This window comes from Grammomys surdaster, unplaced genomic scaffold, assembly GCF_004785775.1.
Source record: "Grammomys surdaster isolate TR1022 unplaced genomic scaffold, NIH_TR_1.0 166, whole genome shotgun sequence".
Taxonomy (NCBI): domain Eukaryota; kingdom Metazoa; phylum Chordata; class Mammalia; order Rodentia; family Muridae; genus Grammomys; species Grammomys surdaster.
In genome coordinates, this window is record NW_021604614.1 from 906,060 (window position 1) to 927,138 (window position 21,079).

A 21,079-nucleotide genomic window follows, 5' to 3' on the forward strand; every position below is an offset into this window, starting at 1 on the left:
AAGCCTGAGCTACACAGCAAGACTGTCAGACAGGCAGACAGAGGCAAATGCAGAAGTGAGCGGAGACACAGAAACCCACACAGTCCTCAGAGTTCCAGCTTGTATCTTAGGAGAGCTGGAACAGGCTGAAGGACAACAGCGGATGTGTGACTTCTCAGGTATTAGAAGAAATCACTCCTCTCGGCCTTGCTGCTCTTGGGACCTGCCTACCCATAGCCCTGCAGGTCATATAACTGAACTTTGTGTTATCTGTTTTCAGAGTTTCTTTTATTTATTTTTTAAAAAAAGACTCTTTATTAGATGGCTAGTATTAAGCACTAAACCACATTCTAGAAGAGTTTGTTGTTTTAAAGATTCATTTTATTTTTCAATGATGTGTGTTGGAGTGTGGGCATGTGCACATGAGTGCGGGGTCCATGGAGGCCAGAGGAGGGCGTCAGACCCTCGGGGCTACAGTGAAAGGTGGCTGTGAGCGCCCAGCATCATAGCATCATAGCTCCTCTGGAGGAGCAGCAGGAGCTGTAAGCCACAGAGCCCTCTAATGTGCTTGATGACGGGGCGGGAGGGGCCGGCACTGGCACATGTGTGGAGGTCAGAAGACACCTTTAATTTTTAGTGTTTCTTTTGTTTTGTTTTGGTTTTCTTTGTTTTTGTTTTTTGAACATGTGTTTTTTTGAGATGGGGTTTCTCTGTGTAGCCCTGGCTGTCCTGGAACTCACTCTGTAGACCAGGTTTGAACTCAGAGACCCGCCTGCCTCTGCCTCTTGAGTGCTGGGATTAAAGGCGTGCGCCACCACCGCCCGGCTCCACTTGTCTACCTTTTTGAGGCAGGGTTTCACTACGTATCACAGGCTGGCCTTGAAAAGCTTGTCCTATTTTTATCTGTATGTGGTTTGCGCATCTGAATATGAGTGCTCCTGGGGCCAGGAGAGGAGCTGGAGTTGTAGGCAGTTAGGACTTCCCTGACACGGACGCTGGGTACTGTACTGCAGTCCGCTCACTTCTGGGCCATCTCTTCAGTCTCTGTTACTGTAACACTGTGCTGTTAGAAGGGTTGTGCTGTAATACAATAGATGCTCTACTGTTCACACAGCCATTAAGATAACCACTGTCTGTCTTACCTGTGTAGCCAGAAGTTAAAAGAGAAGAAGTTACTGGCAAAGAAGATGAAACTTGAACAGAAGAAACAGAAGGAAGGTGAGCCATGTCCACAGTTCTCTCAGTGCCGGTCACCATCGCTGAGGTGGCAGTGGCAGTGACCTGTGGTAGTAAAGAGCTAACGTTGTTAGCTGTTAACATATATCAGAAAGCCACATGACAGAGCCAGGCGTGGGGGCACACACCTTTAATCCCACCACTTATGAGGCAGAAGCTGCCGGATCTCCAAGTTTGAGGCCAGCCTGGTCTACACAGTGAGTTCTAGGACAGCAAGGGCTACACAGAGAAATCCTGTCTCAAAAGAACCAAAAAGGAAAGAAAGCAAGCTGGAATGGCTTCAGCAAAGAGAAAAGCTCCTGGCTCAAAGTAGGCTAGTGGAGGAGCTTACTGGGATTCTGGTCACCAGTGTCGCCGCCCAGCCTGTCCTCCACTGCCTGCTCCTCGGGCACTTCAGCTGCTGCCCTCCTCTGCTTTCCAGTTGTTCTCTACCGTGCCTCTTTTTTTCCCCCAGGAGGAGGGGTTGAAGGGCTCTCCTGTCATTTGGAGCAGAAGCCTTTTGTTTGCTACACACCCCCCTGCGTGTTTGTACATGTGTGCACATGCCCATGGAAGCCGAAGGCCAATGTCAGGTTCCTCTTTAAATTGCTCTCACTAAACCTGAGCTCACTGGTTTGGCCAGGCTGGCTTGCTAGCAAGCCCTTGGGAGCCTTCTTTCTTCTCGGTCTCCCTGGAGCTGGGATTACAAGCACTCACTGCCATGCTTGCTTTTCCACTAGTGCTAGGATCCAAACTCCGGTCCTTAGGCTAGCAGGCAAGTGCTTTTTCTGGCTAGTCCATCTCCTGATCCTCTTGGTTTTTAGTTGTTGTGACAGGATCCATGTAGCCAGCCTGGCTTGGTCTCACTGTGGGGGAAGGCTAACTGTGAACTGATCCTCCAGGTCTCATCTCCTAAGAGCAGCTGTTGGGTCTCGCCTTGGAACGTGTGTGAGTTTCAAGGGTCAAAGTCAGGTCGTCAGGTGACAGCAAGACCCACTGAGCCATCTTACCAGCCCTATCTATTGTAGTTTTGCTTATATTTTATTATTTCTTATTTTATTTTTGCTTCATGCAGTCTCATGTAGCCCAGGCTGACCTTGCACTCGTGACCCTCCTGCCTCTCCCTTCCGAGTGTGATTACAGGCCCGCCCTCTCACGTGTCTCCCGAGTGTAATTACAGGCCTGCCCCTCACGTTTCTCTAGCTCCTCGCGTTCCGTAGGCCTCATGCTGCTCCTCTGTGGACTCCTGAACACAGGCCGCTCTCACGGTCCACCTGTGTCTCACCGCCTTAAACAGAATGTGGGAGTGTCCCTCCGGATATGCTTCTTCACTCTCGCTTATATTTTGTCAAATCAGTGGAAAACTTGCTTCTGTTCAGTTGTAGTTCCTAATTGTCTACCCACAGGCTGTCTTCGCCATAATGTTTCAGCGCTCAGGAGTTGGAAGCGGGAGGGCCAGAAGTTCAAGGTTATCCTCAGAACTGCATTAAATAAATGTCATCATTGGCACCATGTGTGACCACCTGTGCATACCAAGAAATGCCTGGTTGTGTGCAGTTGGTGTTGATGAACAGAGTAGAAATAAGTCTGCGGACCTTCAGCAGTGGTTTACATGCCTGTCTTCCTGCCTTTCTGATTATGTCCTTATTTTCATTTTGTGAAAGAGTAAGATTTTCTAGTTGCCTGGTTGAAATGAGAAGTTAATGTAGTGCTGCCCGAGTGTGCCACAAGGTGGCCCCAGCACACCACAGAGCTCCTGCTGGGTTGGCAGTGACCCATCTGGAGTTCTCTGCTTCTTCTTAAGAAGGGGCTGGGAGCAGGGCAGGAAGGGCAGCTGCCTAAGGTTGTGATCTGTGCTGTGTAGTAACTCAGCACCCTGCAGTGTGGGACCTGGGTTTCAGTGATGGCAACTGGTTGGCTAGGAGCCAGTTTGAATTCTTCTGAGTCCCCGAGAGGCCCCAGTGATGCACCACACTTTCACTTCCCTAACACAGCTGCCTCCCAAGGGACTCTGGGCTGACTTTAAAGGCTCTCTGTCACTGGACACAACTAGAGCTCTTTGCCAGACTCAGTGCTGGCTGTGTCTTGGCCTTATTTTCCCTTTGTCTAGAGGGCTCAGCCACTGCTTAGTACAACAGAAGCAGCCATTTCCTCTTGATTATTCCTTTAAAAATATCTCCTGACACTGCCAGATGTTCCCTAATCAGAAGGGCACAGAATTCCCCTTGAGTTAGAGATGTTCTCTAGAGGCATCTGTCTGGATGGCTCCTAGTGTGTGCTTTGGACCAACGTTCAGAGCCACAGGCTTAAGTGTAGTGGACTGGAAAGCTGTCCTGTTCTTTGTCCTTTGATCATGAAGCCATTGTATCCCTGGCTCAGGAATCTTCTAGAGTACACTGAAGAGGTGTGGAGAATGATAGTCAACTATAACCCTTACTAAAAACAATAGTTAACGGATTGCTGTTTTCCCTTGCTTTCAGTTTCTTCATACATGTGCCCTGTTCTTGTCAACACCGCATAGAACTTTACCACAGAACTTGTATCACAGACCATTTCCCGTGACTTTGCAGTTCCATAGTACTAGGGGGTTTTGTTTTGCTCTGCTTTGGGATGGAGGATGTTTAGTTTTGTGTGTTGCCTGTCCATTCTATCTGGGGAAAAACACAAAAACTGTCATCTTCAGTTTTATTCAGTGGTATGTCTGTAATAAAGTCTCCAAATGGGCCACACTGTGGCTCAGGGTAAAGGTGCTTACCAACAAGCCTGAGGGCCTAAGGTCAGTCCTCAGGCCCTCTGGAAGAAGGAAAGGACTCTCTCAGCTCGTCCTGTGAACCCACACATGTATCACAGCATACATGCCTACAAACACACACACACACAAATACATATATGAGATAATGGGTTTAAAGTAGCGTGTGAACTAAATGGTAAAGAGTAATGAAAGGTGGGGGTGGTGAGATGACTTAGTGGGTGAATGACTTGCCAACCAGCCTAGCAACCAAGTTCAGTACCCAGAACCCACATAGTAGAGGAGAGAACTGACTCCTGGCTTCTATGTGTGCTTTGGCACCACACCCATACACGTACACAGTAGAGAAGTTAATATTTTAAAAAGTAACGGAAGGAAATAATTACAAAGGAAATATCAGAGCAAGTTTGGTACTGTAATTTCAGCACTCAGGAAGAGTGTCGACTGTTAGAAGATCCTGTCTCAAATAAAGCCCCAATGTCAACATGCCCTCCTCCAAAGAGATTACTATTCCTTCCTAGTGTTTTGGGGAGTGATTTTTAGACAGGGTCATCTGTGGTGATTTGAATGAGAGTGGCTCACAGTGGCTCGTGTATGTGCGTGCTTAGCCATGGTTGGGACAGTTTGAGAGGTGGGGTATGACCTTGTTGGATGGGCGTGTCCACCTCGGAGGATTTGCATTTGTTTCTGGGGGAGGGTGTTGAGGTTTAAAAAGCTGGAGCCACACTGGGCATTGTCTCTCCCACCACCATCCCTGCCTGTACTAGCCTGCCCACTGCCATGACGATCATGGACCAAGCCTGGAAACTGTAAGCAGGCCTCCATTTAAATGCTGTCCTTTGTAAGAGTTGACTTGGAGCTGGGCAGTGGTGGCACACGCCTTTAATCCCAGCACTTGGGAGGCAGAGACAGGTGGATTTCTGAGTTCGAGGCCAGCCTGCTCTACAGAGTGAGTTCCAGGACAGCCAGGACTATACAGAGAAACCCTGTCTCGAAAAACCAAAAACAAAAAGAAAGAGTTGACTTGGTCATGGTGTCTCGTCACAGCAATAGAACAGTGACTCTGAGACTGGCTTGAACTCACAGTGGTCTGCCTGCCTCTGGTTCCTAGCACTAGGATTAAATGCATATGCCACCACGCTCAGATTTGTTGTTTGTTTGTTTGTTTGTTTGTTTGTTTGTTTGTTTTGAGACAGGGTTTCTCTGTGTAATCCTGTCTGTCCTGGAACTCATTCTGTAGACCAGGCTGGCTTTGAACTCAGATTCACCAATTTCTACTTTCCAGTGCTGGGCTAAAGGTGTACGCTACCACCAGCTGGCCAGATTTTTTATTTTGTATTTTTATTTTATTAAAATTTCAGGCTGATTTCAAATCCACTGTGTAGATGAGAATGGCTTTGAACTCCCTCCACCTCCCAAGTGGTGGGATTACAGATGTGAGCTTCCAGTAAGGGTGTGTGTGTGGGGGGGTACTGTTAGTATGTACATTTGAGTGTAGGTACCCACAGAGGCCAGGAGAGGGCATTCTTTTCCTTAGAGCTGGAGTCAGAGTTGTGAGTCATCTCTGCGGGGAATAGGAAATGAACTAAGGGTCGTGTGGGAGAGTAGTAAGTGTGCTTAGCTGCTGAGCCATCTCTCCAGCTCCTCAGACTTTCTTTAAATATGCTTCGCTTTATAACGTTTTGCTGGGCTTGAACCTGGGGCAAGCAGTCTACCACCGAGCTGCATCTCCAGCCGCTACAGTGGTTTTAGATTCACAGAAAGTCGAGATGGTGATATAGGGTTCTCACGCACCCAGTTTCCCCTGTATGATGCCTGATCTCATTACGGTTAGTAGTTTGTTTCCTTCCCTTACCCAGCGTCCTCCCTTCCCCTTCCCTTCCTCCTGTTGCAGAATTCAGCACAGAGCCCCACAGTGCTAGGTCGTCTGTGGCTGTAGTGCCATTGACTGAGACAGCTGCTCAGAGTTACCTGAGCCAGTGTCTGTATGGCGTCCCTCTACTAGGGTTTGACTGATGTCTCGTGTGCGTGGACTGGAGCTGCTGGAGCATATGCCATTGTCATTAGACCACTGGCACGTCCAGGCTGGACAGTGTGGGTGACTGACGTGACTTGGCACTTTCCAGTATCTCCGCATCCCAGCTTACTGCTGTTGGTGCTGATGTTGGCAACACCACAGAGGTAGTGGTTATCAGATGTGCTCACTAAACATTCACTGCTCTTCCTCCAATTAAGTTACGTGGGAAGAAAGTTTCCCATGTGCAGCCCATACCTAAAGGACTGAGGTCTAGTCAGGCGCCTCTGAAGGCAGAGATCTACAACATCCGGTTAGGAGCCGGTCTCCGTCTACATAAGTGTTTTTGAGAACAAACCTATGTGTGTGACCCAGTCATTCTTTACCTTGTTGGAATTGTCTGTTGTCCCTGTGTTGAAGCCCCATCTTGTGTGCCTGCCTACCACAGGTTTCCAGCACTCCCTTATTTGCTGTACTGTAAGATACTCTAGGCTCATCTTGAGGGTTTCCTGCCCTCCACCTAGCATCCGGTGAGCATCCAAGATAACTGTTATGGGGTCGAGAGAGAATGGAATTACTTATCTTTGACTGGCAATTCTGTTGTGCAAGTGTCCTGGAGTGTGTGACATTGCTGGGTGATGAGGCCTGGTGGGTCCACTGTCATAACGACATGATCGTCAGCTGATAGGAGTCACTGCAGCATATGGGGGGGGGGGTGTCCTGAGCAGTACCGTGGGTACTGGGTGGTCACCGTGTGTCCACAGGAAGTTAGTCATGAGTTTGTAGTGACGTGTCCAGCTCTCCTGTATCATCAGTGCTCAGTCTGCCCGTGTCCACCTTACTGTCTGTCCCACACGCACCATGCTCTTCACTCAGTGCATGTCATTCTTACTGGTTGAGAGTCACTGTTCTCTGGGGGCAGCAGCTATGTAAACCACAGCACAGGGACCCTTTTTCTTAGAATTTTTAATTTTATGTATGAGTGTTCTGTCCGCGTGTATGTATGTGAACTACATGCATGTCTGGTGCCCACAGGCGTCCAAAGAGTGGGTCAGATCCCCCGGAACTGGGGTTACACATGGTTGTAAACCACCATGTGGGGGCTGGAAACCCAACCTGAATTCTCTACAAGAATATCTGGTGCTCTGAAGTACACCATCTCTCCAGTCCCATTGTATGGATCTTGTCCACCAGTCAAATATACAAAGTAGTTTCACTGTCCTGAAAAGTCCCTGGTGAGTCAGCTGAGGCCCTGCACTGAGGACCTCCCCCGTCTCTTCCAGGCCAGCTCCCGCCCACTCTCCTACTCTCAGGACAAGAGGAGGGGCTCCCCAGCAAGTTGTCTGTGCTGTTCTCTGGGCCAGCTTAGCTGTGCCATAGTGCTAGCAGCAGTGTTAGAATATGCTAGACGCTTAAGAGCTGCCCATACTGTATCAGGAGAGAAGTCCTAAGACATGTGTGGGAAACGCCAGGAGGCTGACATTGGTGTTGTGGGCACAGCCCCTTCTTCATAAGCTTTTGTTTGTACAGAGCTTTGAAGATCCTCTTGCCGTCTGCAGTGAGAACCTGAGGCTCAGGCAGGGGAGGTTGGCAGCCCAGTGGGAGATGCGAAAGGCCTGGGTGTCTTTCATGGTGCCCATGTAGCCATTGATATAGATGGTGGGACCGTACACTCATGGGCCTGGTTTTGGGGTGTTGGGTTCTAATGTGTACAGCCAGGACTTTTTGGTTAGACTGGGGTGCTCCTGAGAGCAGTGTAGATTGCTTCTGTGGTGGACCTTCCAAACAGTGGCATTGGGTACTCACTGGTACTCACAAAGGCCACCTCTGGCTCTGGGAGGCTGGTGCTGAGGAGCAAGCCTCAGCTCCCTCCTCTTTTTTTTTTTTTTTTTTTTTTTGATTTTTCGAGACAGGGTTTCTCTGTATAGCCCGGGCTGTCCTGGAACTCACTCTGTAGACCAGGCTGGCCTCGAACTCAGAAATCCGCCTGCCTCTGCCTCCCAAGTGCTGGGATTAAAGGTGTGCGCCACCACCGCCCGGCCATCCCTCCTCTTTTTGAGACAGGGTTTGCTGCCCAAGCTAGCCTCAGACTCACTATACAGCTGAAGATGGCCTTGACCTTTTTATCTCCTGCCTCCATCTTGAAGGTATTGGGATTATAGGTATAGCTTCAGTATATAGACTCTTCTTCATTTAAAATCCCCTATCTCTCTGTTCAATCTGTCTGCTTATGATTTGAATGTTGTGTGCTTACAGAACCCAGTCAGTGCCAGGAGCAGCATGCCAGCAGCTCTGAGGAGGCATCTGGAACAGAGGAGGAGGAAGAGGAGCCCAGTGCCATCATCATGGGCCGATAAGGAGTTTCAGAAGTCGTGAGCCCAGCTCATTCTGTGACCATCCTCAAAAAAGAAAGGGCTGTGTGTGACCAGCTCCAGACTGGCTGTGCTGGGAGAGGCAGGAGCCTCCTGCAGCCGCTGCCTCTGCCGGATGCAAAGGCAGCATCCCTTAGACGTTTGCAGATTGCATACTATATCCTGCCCTCCTCTTGCTGAAGGGAGTGAGTGCCTCACCGCCCCCTGGTGCCTGTTCCCTTCTGCTTGAACAGCAGTGAGCCCTGGGCTGGTTTCTGTGAAGGGAATATTTATTTAGTAAAGAGCACAAAGCCTGTGGGTCTTGTCCACACGTGCGAGATGTTGACTACCAAAGCCTCAGCAAAGCCGTGGAGTGACATAGACTGGGCCTAGAGATCGGCAGGTCCTCTTCTGCAGACCTTCTAGGCCTATGACCCAAGCACATGGACTTGGTTCTAGGAACGGCTTGCATGTCAGGTGCACAGCCCTGTCCATTTACAGAGCAGTAGAATTCAAAGCTGAAGATGTGTGCTCACCCAGCAGTTCTCAAACCAAGTATGAGCCAACGGGGCCTTCAGTAGGGGGAAGGAGAGAGGATCCAGGAAAACAACAAGTGATGAAAGAGGCGGAGTGTCCCAGAGAGCTGGGAGATGGAGACACATACTGGCCAAAGCCTTCCTCCATCCTTAGACGGGAGGCCTAAGCCGAGAGGGACTGGAGAAGGTGCAACTCTCAGATGTGGAAAGCCCTCCTGTCAGGATTTGGAGGCAGCCAGTCTTTCCACTGAGTGTCCTTGAGTGACTGGTTCAAACCTTCTGTGTGTACTGGCCCAGAGTGCAAGCAACACCCACAGGCATCATGGAGGACCAGGCATCATGCCAGGGAGAAGAGAGGTGACCCAGTACTGCCTTGGTCCTCAGAGCCATCAGGCCAGTGGGGTGGCAAGCAGTTTCTAGTTTTGTGGTCTGGAGTGTCTCCAGCTTCTGAGTGTGTTGTGTGCCTTTTATGGATGTTGGTAGCATTTTGAGTGAAGGGAAAGCTAAGAATATCTTCTACTTTTTAAGTTTTTTGTTGTTTTTTGACAGCTCATAAATGTTTACAGTGTATTTTGACCAGGTTTACTCCCGTTCTCTTACCCCTCCCCCACCGACCCCTTTCCTAACAGACCCCCTCCTCTTTCATGCCTTGTTTCTGGGAAGGCACACCGAGTGTCTTCAGGTTTGCCGAATGAGCTTGAGTGAAACCTGGGAACCTTCCCAGTGGCCCTGCCACAGAAGAAAGTGACCCCCTCTCCTTTTACCTCCATAGCACAGATTCCATGGGCCCACTCTGAGCCATGTGACATCTGTGATAACCTCTGTCCCTTTAGCAGTTTGAGACACATGAGATAGATGTTCCTGTCTGTTAGGACTGGTGTTGTGGTTTTGTGACTTGTTTTTAGTTCTCCCTTTACCCATCTGTGTCAAGGTTCTTGCTTTGAACCTGCAGCCTAGACCTCACGAGATTTTGCTCCTATTAGCTGGAGTAACAAGGCTGGGCCTAAAAGCCTTACCCTCTGCTGCCTCAGAGCTCTGGACAAGTCCCTTCCTGCCTCTGCCAGTTTGCCTGGCCCAGAGCTGCATTCAGCACATGTGTCCAGCAGCTTGGGAATGACTAAACAAAGGACTCCAGGCTGACTGACGGCGAGGAGGAAGCATCTGGGGGGAGAAACTTCTGGCTAAGGGGTTATCAGTACTCTAGGTTAGCTGACTCTTGGTGTATCTTCAGACTGTTTAAGGAAATGGAGCAATTAGGTGGCGTCACTGAGGCGGCTGGGTGATACTGCCAGCCACCTCAAAGCCACAGAGAGAAGGATCCTGCAGTTACGTGTTTGTTGAGGGCTCATGGGTAGAGAACATCCTGGCAGCAAACCCCAAGCCTGCTGTAGCATAGCTGTCTCAGAAAGCCTCGTTACTATGGTCATCCCACCCCAAACACACCCAGTCTTTCCTGACCTCAGAAGCTAAGCACGCTTGTCCTGGGCTCCTCAGGAGGCACAGATGTCTCTGAGGGTCCTGATTTACCCTTTTCATTCACTCTTTCAACAGCCATGTCCTGAGCACCTTGTTTAACAGCCTGGTCATTTAGAGAAGAATATTAGATTCTGTTAGATTTCTCATGGAGTTTCCCAAATGAGGTTACTCTTGTTACAGATGGTGTGGCTGGGGTTTAACCAGCCATTGTGACTAGGACTGTCATGGATATGCTGTCCTGGAGAGAGCTTGCTAGTAGCATCACTTCAGCAAGAGTGTCCCATGCTTCCCAGGCTGAGGATGTATAGCCTTGCTTTCATGAGCACATGGTGTGTGTGTGAGAGAGAGAGTGATGACTGTTTCATAAAAGATTGTTTTTTCTAATGATAATGTGTGGTTTATGAGCCTGTGCGTACATTCTAGGGGCCAAAGGGCATCACTGTCATGCTCTATATACTCCCTCAAGACACAGCATCTCTGAGCCTGGAATGAGGTTGGTGGCTAGCAGGCCCTAGCAATTTTCTTCTCTGACCCCCACAGTACTAGGGTTACAGGTATGCATACCCAGCTTTTTAGTGGGTGCTGGGGATTTGAACTCATGTCCTCATACTTGCATGGCAAGCACTCTTACACATTGAGAAATCTCCTCAGCCCTTGTAATAAACTATAATCAGGGGCTGAAGAGGTGGCTCAGCAGTTAAGAGCATTTACTGTTCTTTCTGAGGACCAGTGTTTGGTTCCCAGCATCCACATAACAGCTTAGAACTACCCATTAACTCCAGTTCTTAAGGACCTAGCACCCACTTTTGACCTCCATTGGCACTAGGCATGCCTGTGATGTGCCAACCTACATATATGCAGGCAGACAAAACACATAAAATCTTTAAAAAAAAAAAAAGATTCTATTAGAGCTCACCCCCATTTTGCACGGATTCCATACTTGTGAATTGCTTATTTATTAAAATTTGTGTGTAGCCCACAAATCCACACTTGCCTGCATACAATGTCAAAAAGTTTTAGTGGCCTCTCAACACTTTCCCAGCTGAGGTTGAAGAAGTCAACCCCACGTCTTGTTTTAGCTCATATTCTCTGTGCCCTTCCCAGGCCTAGTACCCAGTGTTCTGTTGGCAGAGTTGCCGTTTTAAAGGTCTCTCCGGGCATCATGCTAGGATGCCTAAGAGCAGGAAGTGTGTTTGATGAGCTTCCCTCAGCATTTAGTATGGCGGCACTGCTGCCTGCGAGCCTTGCGTTCATGACTCAGTGGTAGACGGTGAGTAAGGGGGCATGGTAAGTGTTCAGCTGGTGATGCCAAGCCTGGGACCCACGTGGTAGAAGGAGAAAACCAACTCCCAGAAGTTGTCCTCTAACTTCCACACACATAAATAAATACATGTAATTTTATTTATGTATGTATTTGGGGTTTCTTTTTTTTTTTTTTTTTTTTGAGGCAGCATTTCTCTGTGTGGCCCTGGCTGTGCTGGAGCTCACTCTTTAGACCAGGCTGGCCTCATACTCAGAGATCCACCTGCCTCCCAAGTGCTGGGATTAAAGGAATGCACCACAAATGTTTTAAAAGTAAGTATGGAGTCCTCAACCACACTCAAAGTGGTATATTGTGTCAGTCAGCTTTTGGAAATAGGCACAGAAGACTCAACCCCGAGTCAGGGTTCAGTACTCAGCAATGCAGAGTTGATGTGAGAGGGGTGTCAGCTGTGTGTGTGTGCGTGCAGGTGTGCACTCACGGTCGTCTACAGAGTGTGTGAGCAGTTCCCCCTTGCACCCACGCCTTGCAACTCCAACTCCACAGCTCAGTGGCCACAGCACGGCCCGGTCTGCCTACTTCTCAGACTTGTACTTTACCTGGGTGGTACATCTCTACCCCTTAGGCCTTCAGTGTGACCTGCCTTTTCAACAACCATTTCTTAAGTGTGGTGAGCACAGAAACCTTCAGCCTCCCATGCTTTCCACCAGCCCACTCCAGCTGGGTGTGGTTCCATCCTGTGGACTAAACATCTGTCTACTGCTTCAGCCAGCAGATGAGCTCTGATGCAACCAAGTAGCAAGGACCCTGTCTCCATGTCTCCTAAGCCTGCCCTATATCTCTTTAAGGCCGACTCCCAGTGTCCTGGTTTACACACTACTAGAAGCTAAACTAGGGGATTGCCTCCATCACATTGGCCTAGAGACATGTATCTGTGACTCATTTTCTTGACCAGTGGGCCTAGTCCACTGTGGGCAATGCCATCTCCAGGCAAGTGGACGTGGGCTGTATAAGGAAAGGCGTGAATGAGCCAGTAAGCAGTGTCCTTCCATGGTCCCTGCTTCAGTTCTTGCCCTGACTCACTTGATGGACTGTAAGCCCGTAAGCCACATAAGCCCTTTCTTCCCCAGGTCACTTTTGGTTAGTGTTTGATCTCGGCAACAGAGAAGCAAACAAAGATACACCCCTTCTCCTCATCCCATGTCAGTGTCCCCTGGGATCTTCCTTCCCAAGCTGGCCCCTCGGTGACCCTGTTCAGTCATGGACAGTCAGCATTCCTGAAAATGCTTGCCTGCTTCCCGTCCTGTCTTCCTGGCTCAAGCCCCCGAGAGTTGAGTGATGCAGCTCTCCTCTGTCCACAGCAGAAAGGCCCCAGGAGAGCCTGTCTTGCTTTGGATGTCAAATTAAACGGTCCATTCTGAGTCTGGGGTCTCATCCCCAGAGTCTGCCCGACACACCTGTGTTCCAAGGTCACTCAATGGTTTCTCCGGGGTGTATGGCAGATACCTCAAGTCTAGTGTAAGAGAAGGAATCTCAGCTTGGGCATATTCTTCCCCCCTCTTCCCATGCACACACTAGCTCGGGGATCAGAGTCACCCCGGGTCTACCCTTCCCCACATGTGGTCCTGAACCTGCTTGCTCCTGTGGGCTCTGCCTCGTGTCCCCATCCACACCACTCATATCTGCAGCCTGATGGCTAACATGGTCTCTGAGCATCGTAAGCCTGCCAGTCCTCCCATCAGAAACAGCTATCACATGCTCGGTCCCCTCCCCCCACAGCCTCAAACCTCAGCTTTTAAGAGCCAGAGCCTTGTTGGTGGCTGTAATCCCTGGTGCCAGCAAGAAGTTCAGGACATGATAGTAAATACCTGGGAAATAGTTAAGGAAATCACAGAGACTGAAAGCCAACGGAGGACTTCTTCAAGCTTGAAAGGAATGTGTCAGCATGCCTGTCTGCAGGATGCTGCCAGAAAGTTGACCCATGTGCAGTAACTATGGAAGAGCACTTCAGAATCCAGTGAGGTGGCTCATGGGTGAAAGTACCTGCTGCCAGTCTTGATGACCTGAGTTTGACCCCCAGACTAAATGACAACCTCTGAAAGTTGTTCTTTAGTCTTAGTACACACACCTGTCCTTACACACATCACAACAAATTCTAGATTCTGGAGTTGTGACCCAGTTAATAGAGTGTTTATCCAGGCTACATGAAGTTCTGGGTTTGAGATCCAGTTCTACATAAATTGGGGGTCATCGGGCAGAGAGTGGTGGCGAACACCTTTAATCCCAACACTTGAGAGGCAGAGGCAGGCAAATCTGAGTTTGAGGTCAGCCTGGTCTACAGAGCAAGTTCCAGGACAGGTGAAATTTTTAATTTACCTGTTTATAGCCTTAATCTTATATAAAATTTGTCAAATTGAGTTAAAGGAGCATTTTAGTTTTATTTCAGATACTATTATGTTTTTTAAAAACCTGACAAATAACTTAAGCATGGAAGGATTTTGTTGTTGTTTTTGTTTGTTTTTATTTTTGTTTTTTTAACTAACAACAGCTATACAGTCCAACAGTGTGGACTTCAAGGCAGGAACTTCAAACAGCTAGTCAGATCATGTCTACAGTCAAGAGCAACGAGAAGTTAACACATCCTTGCTAACTACTGCTGAGCTCAGCTTCTCCGCCCCCACATAGTTCAGGATCCTTTGCCTAAGGAATGGTGTCACTCACAGTGGGCTGCGTCTTCCCACATCAGTTAACTTGAGACAATTTGAGACTGGAGGGATGGCTCAACAGCTAAGAGCACTGGCTGCTCTTCCAGAGCTCCTGGGTTCAATTTTCAGCATCTACATGTTGGCTCACAACTGTCTGTGACTCTAGTTCCAAGGAATCTGATACCTGGTGTCTGAGGCATGACACACACATGGTGCACAGATCTACATTCAGGCAAACACTAATAACACATTATGATTTGAGTAAGAATGACCCCGATAGGCTTATGTATTTGGATGTATGGTTCTCAGTTGGTGGACTGTTTAGGAAGGATTAAGAGGTGTGGCCTTGCTGAGTGGTGGTGGGGCACACCTTCAACCCTAGCACTTGATTGGCAGAGGCAGGTAGATCTCTGAGTTTGAGTACAGCTTGGTTTACAGAGCGAGTTCCAGGACAGCCAGGGCTACACAGAGAGACCCTGTCTTGAAATACAAGCAAAAAATAGGTGTGGCCTTGGAGGAAGCATGTCATTGGAGATAGGCCCTGAGGTTTCAAAAACCCACAAGATTCCACTCTGCTTTCTCTCCCTCCATCTCGTGGATAAGATGTAAGCTCTCAACCACTGCTCCAGCACCATGCTTGCCTGCCTGCTGCCATGCTTCCCTCCATGATGGCTGTGGACTAACCCTCTGAAGCTGTAAGCAACTCCCAACTAACTTTCTTTTATAAGTTGCCTTGGTCATGGTGTCTCTTCACAGCAATAAGGCAGTATCTAAGCCCACATTTAAAAATAAATAAGTTTTAAAAAGACAGTTTCCTACATATGTGCCCATAGGGCAACCCAAAGTAGACAGTCCGTCATTCAAATTTTCCTGGTGATTCTAAGTTGTGTCAAGCTGACAAACTTTTTAGTTTTATTTATTTTTTAATGCATATGTTTTACCTGATGTATATTTGTATACCACATGATCCAGTGCCCATGGAGCCAGAAGAGGGCATCTCCTCGGACTGGAGTTACAGATGGCTGTGAGCCACCGTGCGGGTGTCAGGAACAGAACTCGGGTCCTAAAGAAGAACAGCAAGTGTTCTTAACCACTGAGCCAGCTCTCCAGCCCTAACAATTAAAACAAAAACTCACAAGGAATGGCACTTCTACTTGGCAATCTGAGCCTGTCTTTGCAGGACCGGGGACTTGGCTGCTTCCCAAGGCAGCACAGAAGGAGATTGGGCAGAAACTGCTTTCCCTCCTGGCCCAAGAACCAGGCAGTCTTTTTCTCTCCTTCAGAATTTAATTTCTGTTTACTCTCTGGCGTCCTCCACTAAAGTGAGCTGTAATTACCATATATTAGCATGTATTTCCATAAAGAGAACACTCTCAGAAATCAACCTGGAGGGAGTCCAGAGAAGCCCTTTTCAGCTTCCTCATTCCATAGAACATAGTAAATGTTTACTGAAAGCCGAGCAAGTGCTCACCCTGGGATTCCAGAGCCAACAAGAGCCTGGGGTATTGTGGAGACAGGAGGCTGGGAACTTCGAGGGCTTCTTGAGGGGATCTTTCACAGTGGAATGTGGTCTAGAGGAAGGCCCAGGCAGTGATGCCTCCAGAGGGGTGAACATCCTGACATAGAGGCAGGTGAGGCTAGAGGAAATGGGAGGAGGCCAAATGGGTTCCCAGGGAGGACAAGCACCTGGGATGATATAAAATGGACTGTAGCCAGGCGGTGGTGGCGCACGCCTTTAACCCCAGCACTCGGGAGGCAGAGGCAGGCGGATCTCTGAGTTCGAGAGTTCGAGGCTAGCCTGGTCTACAGAGTGAGTTCCAAAACACCCAGGGCTACACAGAGAAACCCTGTCTCGAAAAAACAAAAATAAATAAATAAATAAATAAACAAATGGATGGTAATGGCTGGTCAGACGACTCAGTGGTTAGCAGCGGCTGCTGTCTTGCAGAGGATGGAGTTCGAGTCTTAGCCCCACGTCAAGCAGTTCACAACTGCCTATAACTCCAGCTCCAGGAGACTCTTCTGGCTTCTGCAGGCATCCTTACACATAGACACATAGACACACACACACACACACACACACACATTTTTAAAAGTGGCAGGCTAGAGAGATGGTTCAGTGGTTAAGAGCACTTCTTGTTCTTGCAAGGGATGTGGGTTCAATTTTCAGCACCCACATATTGGCTCACAACCATCTGTAACCCTAATTTCAGGGACTCCAATAGGCACACATATATGCATGCAAATAAAATATCCATACACACAAAGTAAATAACAATTTTTAAAAGTCCTTAAAAGCAAAAACCAACCGTGTGCGTATAAAGAACAACCACAGATAGGAACAACAAAGTCTGAGAGAGACGCCTGGTAGGGAGCGCTTGCCTGCTTGAAGCACTAGCCTCCAGCCCCAGCTCCACGTAAACCAGCCATGGCAGGGCATGGCTAGCCCTTGAGAAGAGGAGGGTCTTCCTTTAACTATTCAGCAAGTTTGAGGAAGTTACCTGAAAGCCTGTCTCAAAAAACAACAACGACAACGACAACAACAACCAACCATGTGACAGCACTGAGACACCTTCCCAAAAACAAAAACCAACCATGTGACGGCACTGAGACACCTTCCCATTTTGAACATCCTACAGGTGGGCTGCTGAGGGTGGAGGGGAAAGAGGTGATGCCATCTCTGCTCAGTGAGGTGGGGGAAGGAGAGGTCAAAGGATAACAAGATGGCTGGAAGGTCTCCAGCCTGGAGAAGGGTGGGTCTCAGCAAGGCCCAGGAAGAGGACTGGTAGGCTGTAAAGCGAACGAGAAAGGTCAGAGTTACAAATACGACTCTGACGTCCGAGCAGCTTAATCCTCCACATTTTAAATTAACAGCAACACAAGGGCGGGAAGTTAATCCACCTGCGTGATCAGGGTGCGGCCTTTGGAAAGTGATTAGGTCACTAGGGTGGGGCCACCATCACTGAATCCTGGTGGCTTTATGAGGAAGAGAGAGACCACGGTAAAATGGGTACACGCCCCCACCATATAAGGGAGTTGGGGAGGGGGTGTCTCACCATGCCGCTAACCTTCTGCCTCCATAAGTGGAAGCCAAAATACACTTGTCTTTATAACGTAGCCTCAGGTGTTTTGTTAAACTGCAGAAGTCTGAGCAATGTGTCAGGGTGTTTGGTATGAAGTTTTTACAGTGGACTGTGGTAGGGGAACATACTAGGTAGGCCATGCATGAATAGTTAAGGGGACAGAGCGAGGAGCCAGAGGACTGGATGCGCTGCCCGCACAAACTATGAGACCATGCTAGATGGTAAGGATGGGTTCATAGGAAAGCAAGGAACAAGGTTCATGTAGTGAGGGAAAGTACGCTGTGCACACTCATTATGTGTGTTCAAGAACTGGTGTTCAAGGACAGGCTAGGTGAGGATCTAGGAAAAGAAAAAAACTGGCCAGCAAGATGGCTCAGTAGCTGAAAAGCACTGCCAAGCTGAATTCAATCCACACGGAAGGAGAGAACCAACTCCCACAAGTCATCCTCTGATCTCCACACGTGTATTGTGGCGCATACCCCCTCCACACACTAAGTAAATAAAATGTAATTAGTTTTGTTTAAGTAAAGGAAGTAACTTGCCAAGACTAACCAACTTCAGGCAGACAGCCCAGACAGCAATGCAGTGCCCTCAGAAGAGACCCTGCATCTGGACCTGAACCTCGTTCCTTCTGTGTAACCCCTAGTCAACTCCCTGGGATCCCAAGAGAGTTGTGGACCCTCCAACTGCCGGACCCTCCTTTCAACAGAACAGATATCATGGCTTCCCCCATTCTAAGGGTGAAGTGAGCCAAACAACACTAAGGGCTGTCGCCTGTGTTTGGTTAGCAAAGTGGCTCCTAGGAGGACTGGTAATTATAGTTGGCATTTCATTTTTGCCCAGGCATGCCAGATAATTGTACTGGCGGTGGAGGAGCCTCAGTACCTGGCGCTGGAAAGTCCTACTCCAAAGCCAGGCTTCCTAATAACCGCAAGAAGCAAAAACCCCTTGTCATCCGTGATGCAATGGCTGGAGTTTACCAAGTGTCTCCTTCCTGTTTTCATGTACTCAAGCTTCAGCTTTGCAAGACGCCTTGAGGGTGTGTGGCTCGCTCAGGTTCAGACCCTTATGCAGGCACACATAAAGCAGTAGCGGGTCCTGTGATAGCCCACGCTGCGGGTGGGGTCAGCGCCAGGAGGGAGGAATTGCTTTCACCTGTCCTAAGTGAATGGGCTCCAGCTACTCAAGTCGAAACTGATAACAGTCACGTCTCTACACTCCCAGTTGTCAGGAAATTTGGACAGGAGTGGAATTTTTCCTTCCTTTGGGTTAATGTGTCCCAGGCCGATGCTTTTGCAGCAGATGGAAAAATCCTATCTAGAGCGCGCAAGCAGAAGCGTCCCAGGCAATTAGGAAGCAGTCTGAGGGGCCACGAGGCACGCACTAGGGCGCTCAGTGTATACTCAGGGTATATACTTCCTGCAGAGCCCGTTCCTGTTTGAATTTCTCAGTTGTAAAACCCAGAGTTAACCAGCAGTGGCAAAAGGGAGTGGGAAGGGCGTGCCTCACCTCAGCGTCCCAAGGACCCTTCTCTGTCACCCATGACGTGCCCAGAACTCAGCAATGAGCGCATGTCCCTTGCGCTCTGGTGTAAGGCATTGCTTGGTTCTCACGGCCTGGCTGGAACCAAGAGCCACCTGCGTGACCACAGTAGCTCTGTGCATGGTGTCACCGCACAAGCTGGGCAAACCAGGATGTAGCCAGGCTGAGCCTTTCTTGCACGCCTCTACCCACCCTGCAACGTTCGCACCCTGTCCCCACCTCTCCACGCTGCCAACGACAGATGCTGGGCATCCCCTAGTGTCACTCGCTAGGAGCAGCGCTCTCCCACGCTCGGACCCACCCACCTGGGCCCCACGGGAATGATAACACTTTTGCTGAAGTGAAGACCCTCTAGATCTTGTAGGAGGGGTCCGTCCCCACCCAGCTCTTCAGGTCACATGGTCCGCGGCGGGCCCCACGGATGGGTCACGTGACGGCGGCGCAGCGTTGCCTAGGCAGCGGCTGCGGGCGGAAAGAGGGAGGGGGCCGGTCCTCCGCCCTGGCTCGGCCGCCAGGCCACCGGGCCGCGACACAGACGCTAGCCACGAGTCGGAGCCGAGAGCTGGAGCCAAGCGCACTGAAGGCTGGCCAGCCAAGGGTGAGTGTTCGGCGGCGGGCGGGCGCGTTCCTTCGCGTCTCGGGAGGGTCTGAAGGGGGACAGGAGAGACTTCCCTCCTAGCTAATGGGCGCGGGGAAATTGGATCAGGGACACTGGACAGGAGGAGATGGAGCTTCTTCCTGGGGCAGGCATGGCATGAAGAGGAAGGGACAGGATGATAAGAGGCAGAGGGGTGGCCTGGTGACCCAAATCCCTTGACATCCTTGGTAGGGTGCAGTGTCAGAAGACTTGGATCGTGGGGCTGCCAGTTGATTCTCGGGTCCTGCAGTTACAGGGACTTCCCTAGAGTATAGGACAGGGATGCAGGTGGCTGATTTTGGCAGGCCGCTGCCGTCTCTCAGGCGCGTGGGTGACAAAAGACAGTTCCCGTGCCCCAGATGTTTAGAGGAAGTTAAAACAGGCAGACTCCATAACCTGCTGCCTGGGACAGTTTAAAGCAAACCTGGCAAGAGAAAGGCCCGTCTAACAGTCTCGCCGGGTTTTTCTATCAGACTTAATCTTTCTACTGCTCTTTATTTTAAAATAATAATAATAATAAAAACGGTTCAGTCCGCCTAGCAATCTTAGAGCTGGCGCTGTCTGACAGACATATGGGCTCCATCTTGTCTCATCGCTCGCTCCCCCTCCGGCTTGAGCTTGGGAGTTTGTAGGCCAGACTCTGCTCCTCCCCACGGGGCAAGGGTTGGACCAAGATAGGCCCTCTGAGTATAAGGAATGGATTTGCGGTACATGCCTACGATCCCAGTACTCAAGAGATGAGGTGAGACAATCCCAAGTTCCAAGCCATCCTGGGCTACACAGCAAGACCCTGCTTCAAAACAAACCCCAAAATAGAAAGGGAGTCAGTAGGGAGACGCAGATATAGCCCAATTAGTAGAAAATCTGCCTCCCATGCAGGAAACCCTGGGGTCAGTCCCCAGCACCATGCAAACCAGATGTGTGATCGCAGCCCTTGGAGCATCCAGAGTTCAAGGCTGTGCTTGGTTACATTTCTGGTTGGAGGCTGACCTGGCCTACATAAGGCTTATCTAAAAAAGAAGGAAGGAAGAAGGAAGGAAGGAAGGAAGGAGCGAGCTGGGAAGTAATGGCAACTCGGAGGTAGAGATGGATGGATCTTTTGTTTGGAGTCAGCCTGGTCCCAGAACAAGTTCAAGGACAGCCAGAGCTACACAGAAAAACCCTGTTCCAGAAAACCAAAAATTAAAAAAAAAAGAAAAAGAAAAAAAAGAAAGGAAGGAAGGAAGGAAAGAAAGAAAGAAAGAAAGAAAGAAAGAAAGAAAGAAAGAGAAGAGAAGAGAGAATGAATTTGAGTTTCTTGGGCGAGTCCAGGGGCAGGATGCCCATCTCCTTACAGGACCTGCAGGCCTATCAGGATCAGCTGGAGGCTGATGACTCTCCATGCCCACCCCTAACCACTCTGGGGCTATCTGCAGACCCTAGCTCAGCTGCATTCTCAGACTGGATCCCAGAGGCCTTCCTCATTTGCCGTGGGGAAACCATCTTCTTCACATCATGAATCCTTTCCTTCCTTTGATCCCCTGGGACAGGA

General features: G+C 49.4%; 1 protein-coding gene across 1 annotated transcript in view; it reads left to right on the forward strand.

The window, feature by feature from the left end:
* The window catches only part of Prkrip1 (PRKR interacting protein 1), a 19,065-nt gene extending 7,344 nt beyond the window's left edge, over positions 1–11,721 (forward strand). Inside the window, exons 5-6 of the mRNA XM_028765888.1 lie at positions 1,130–1,197; positions 8,214–11,721. Coding sequence (XP_028621721.1) covers positions 1,130–1,197; positions 8,214–8,314 — 169 coding nt within the window. The 3' untranslated portion in view covers positions 8,315–11,721. The remainder of the gene's footprint in view (positions 1–1,129; positions 1,198–8,213) is intronic.
* Positions 11,722–21,079: the final 9,358 nt, after the last annotated feature.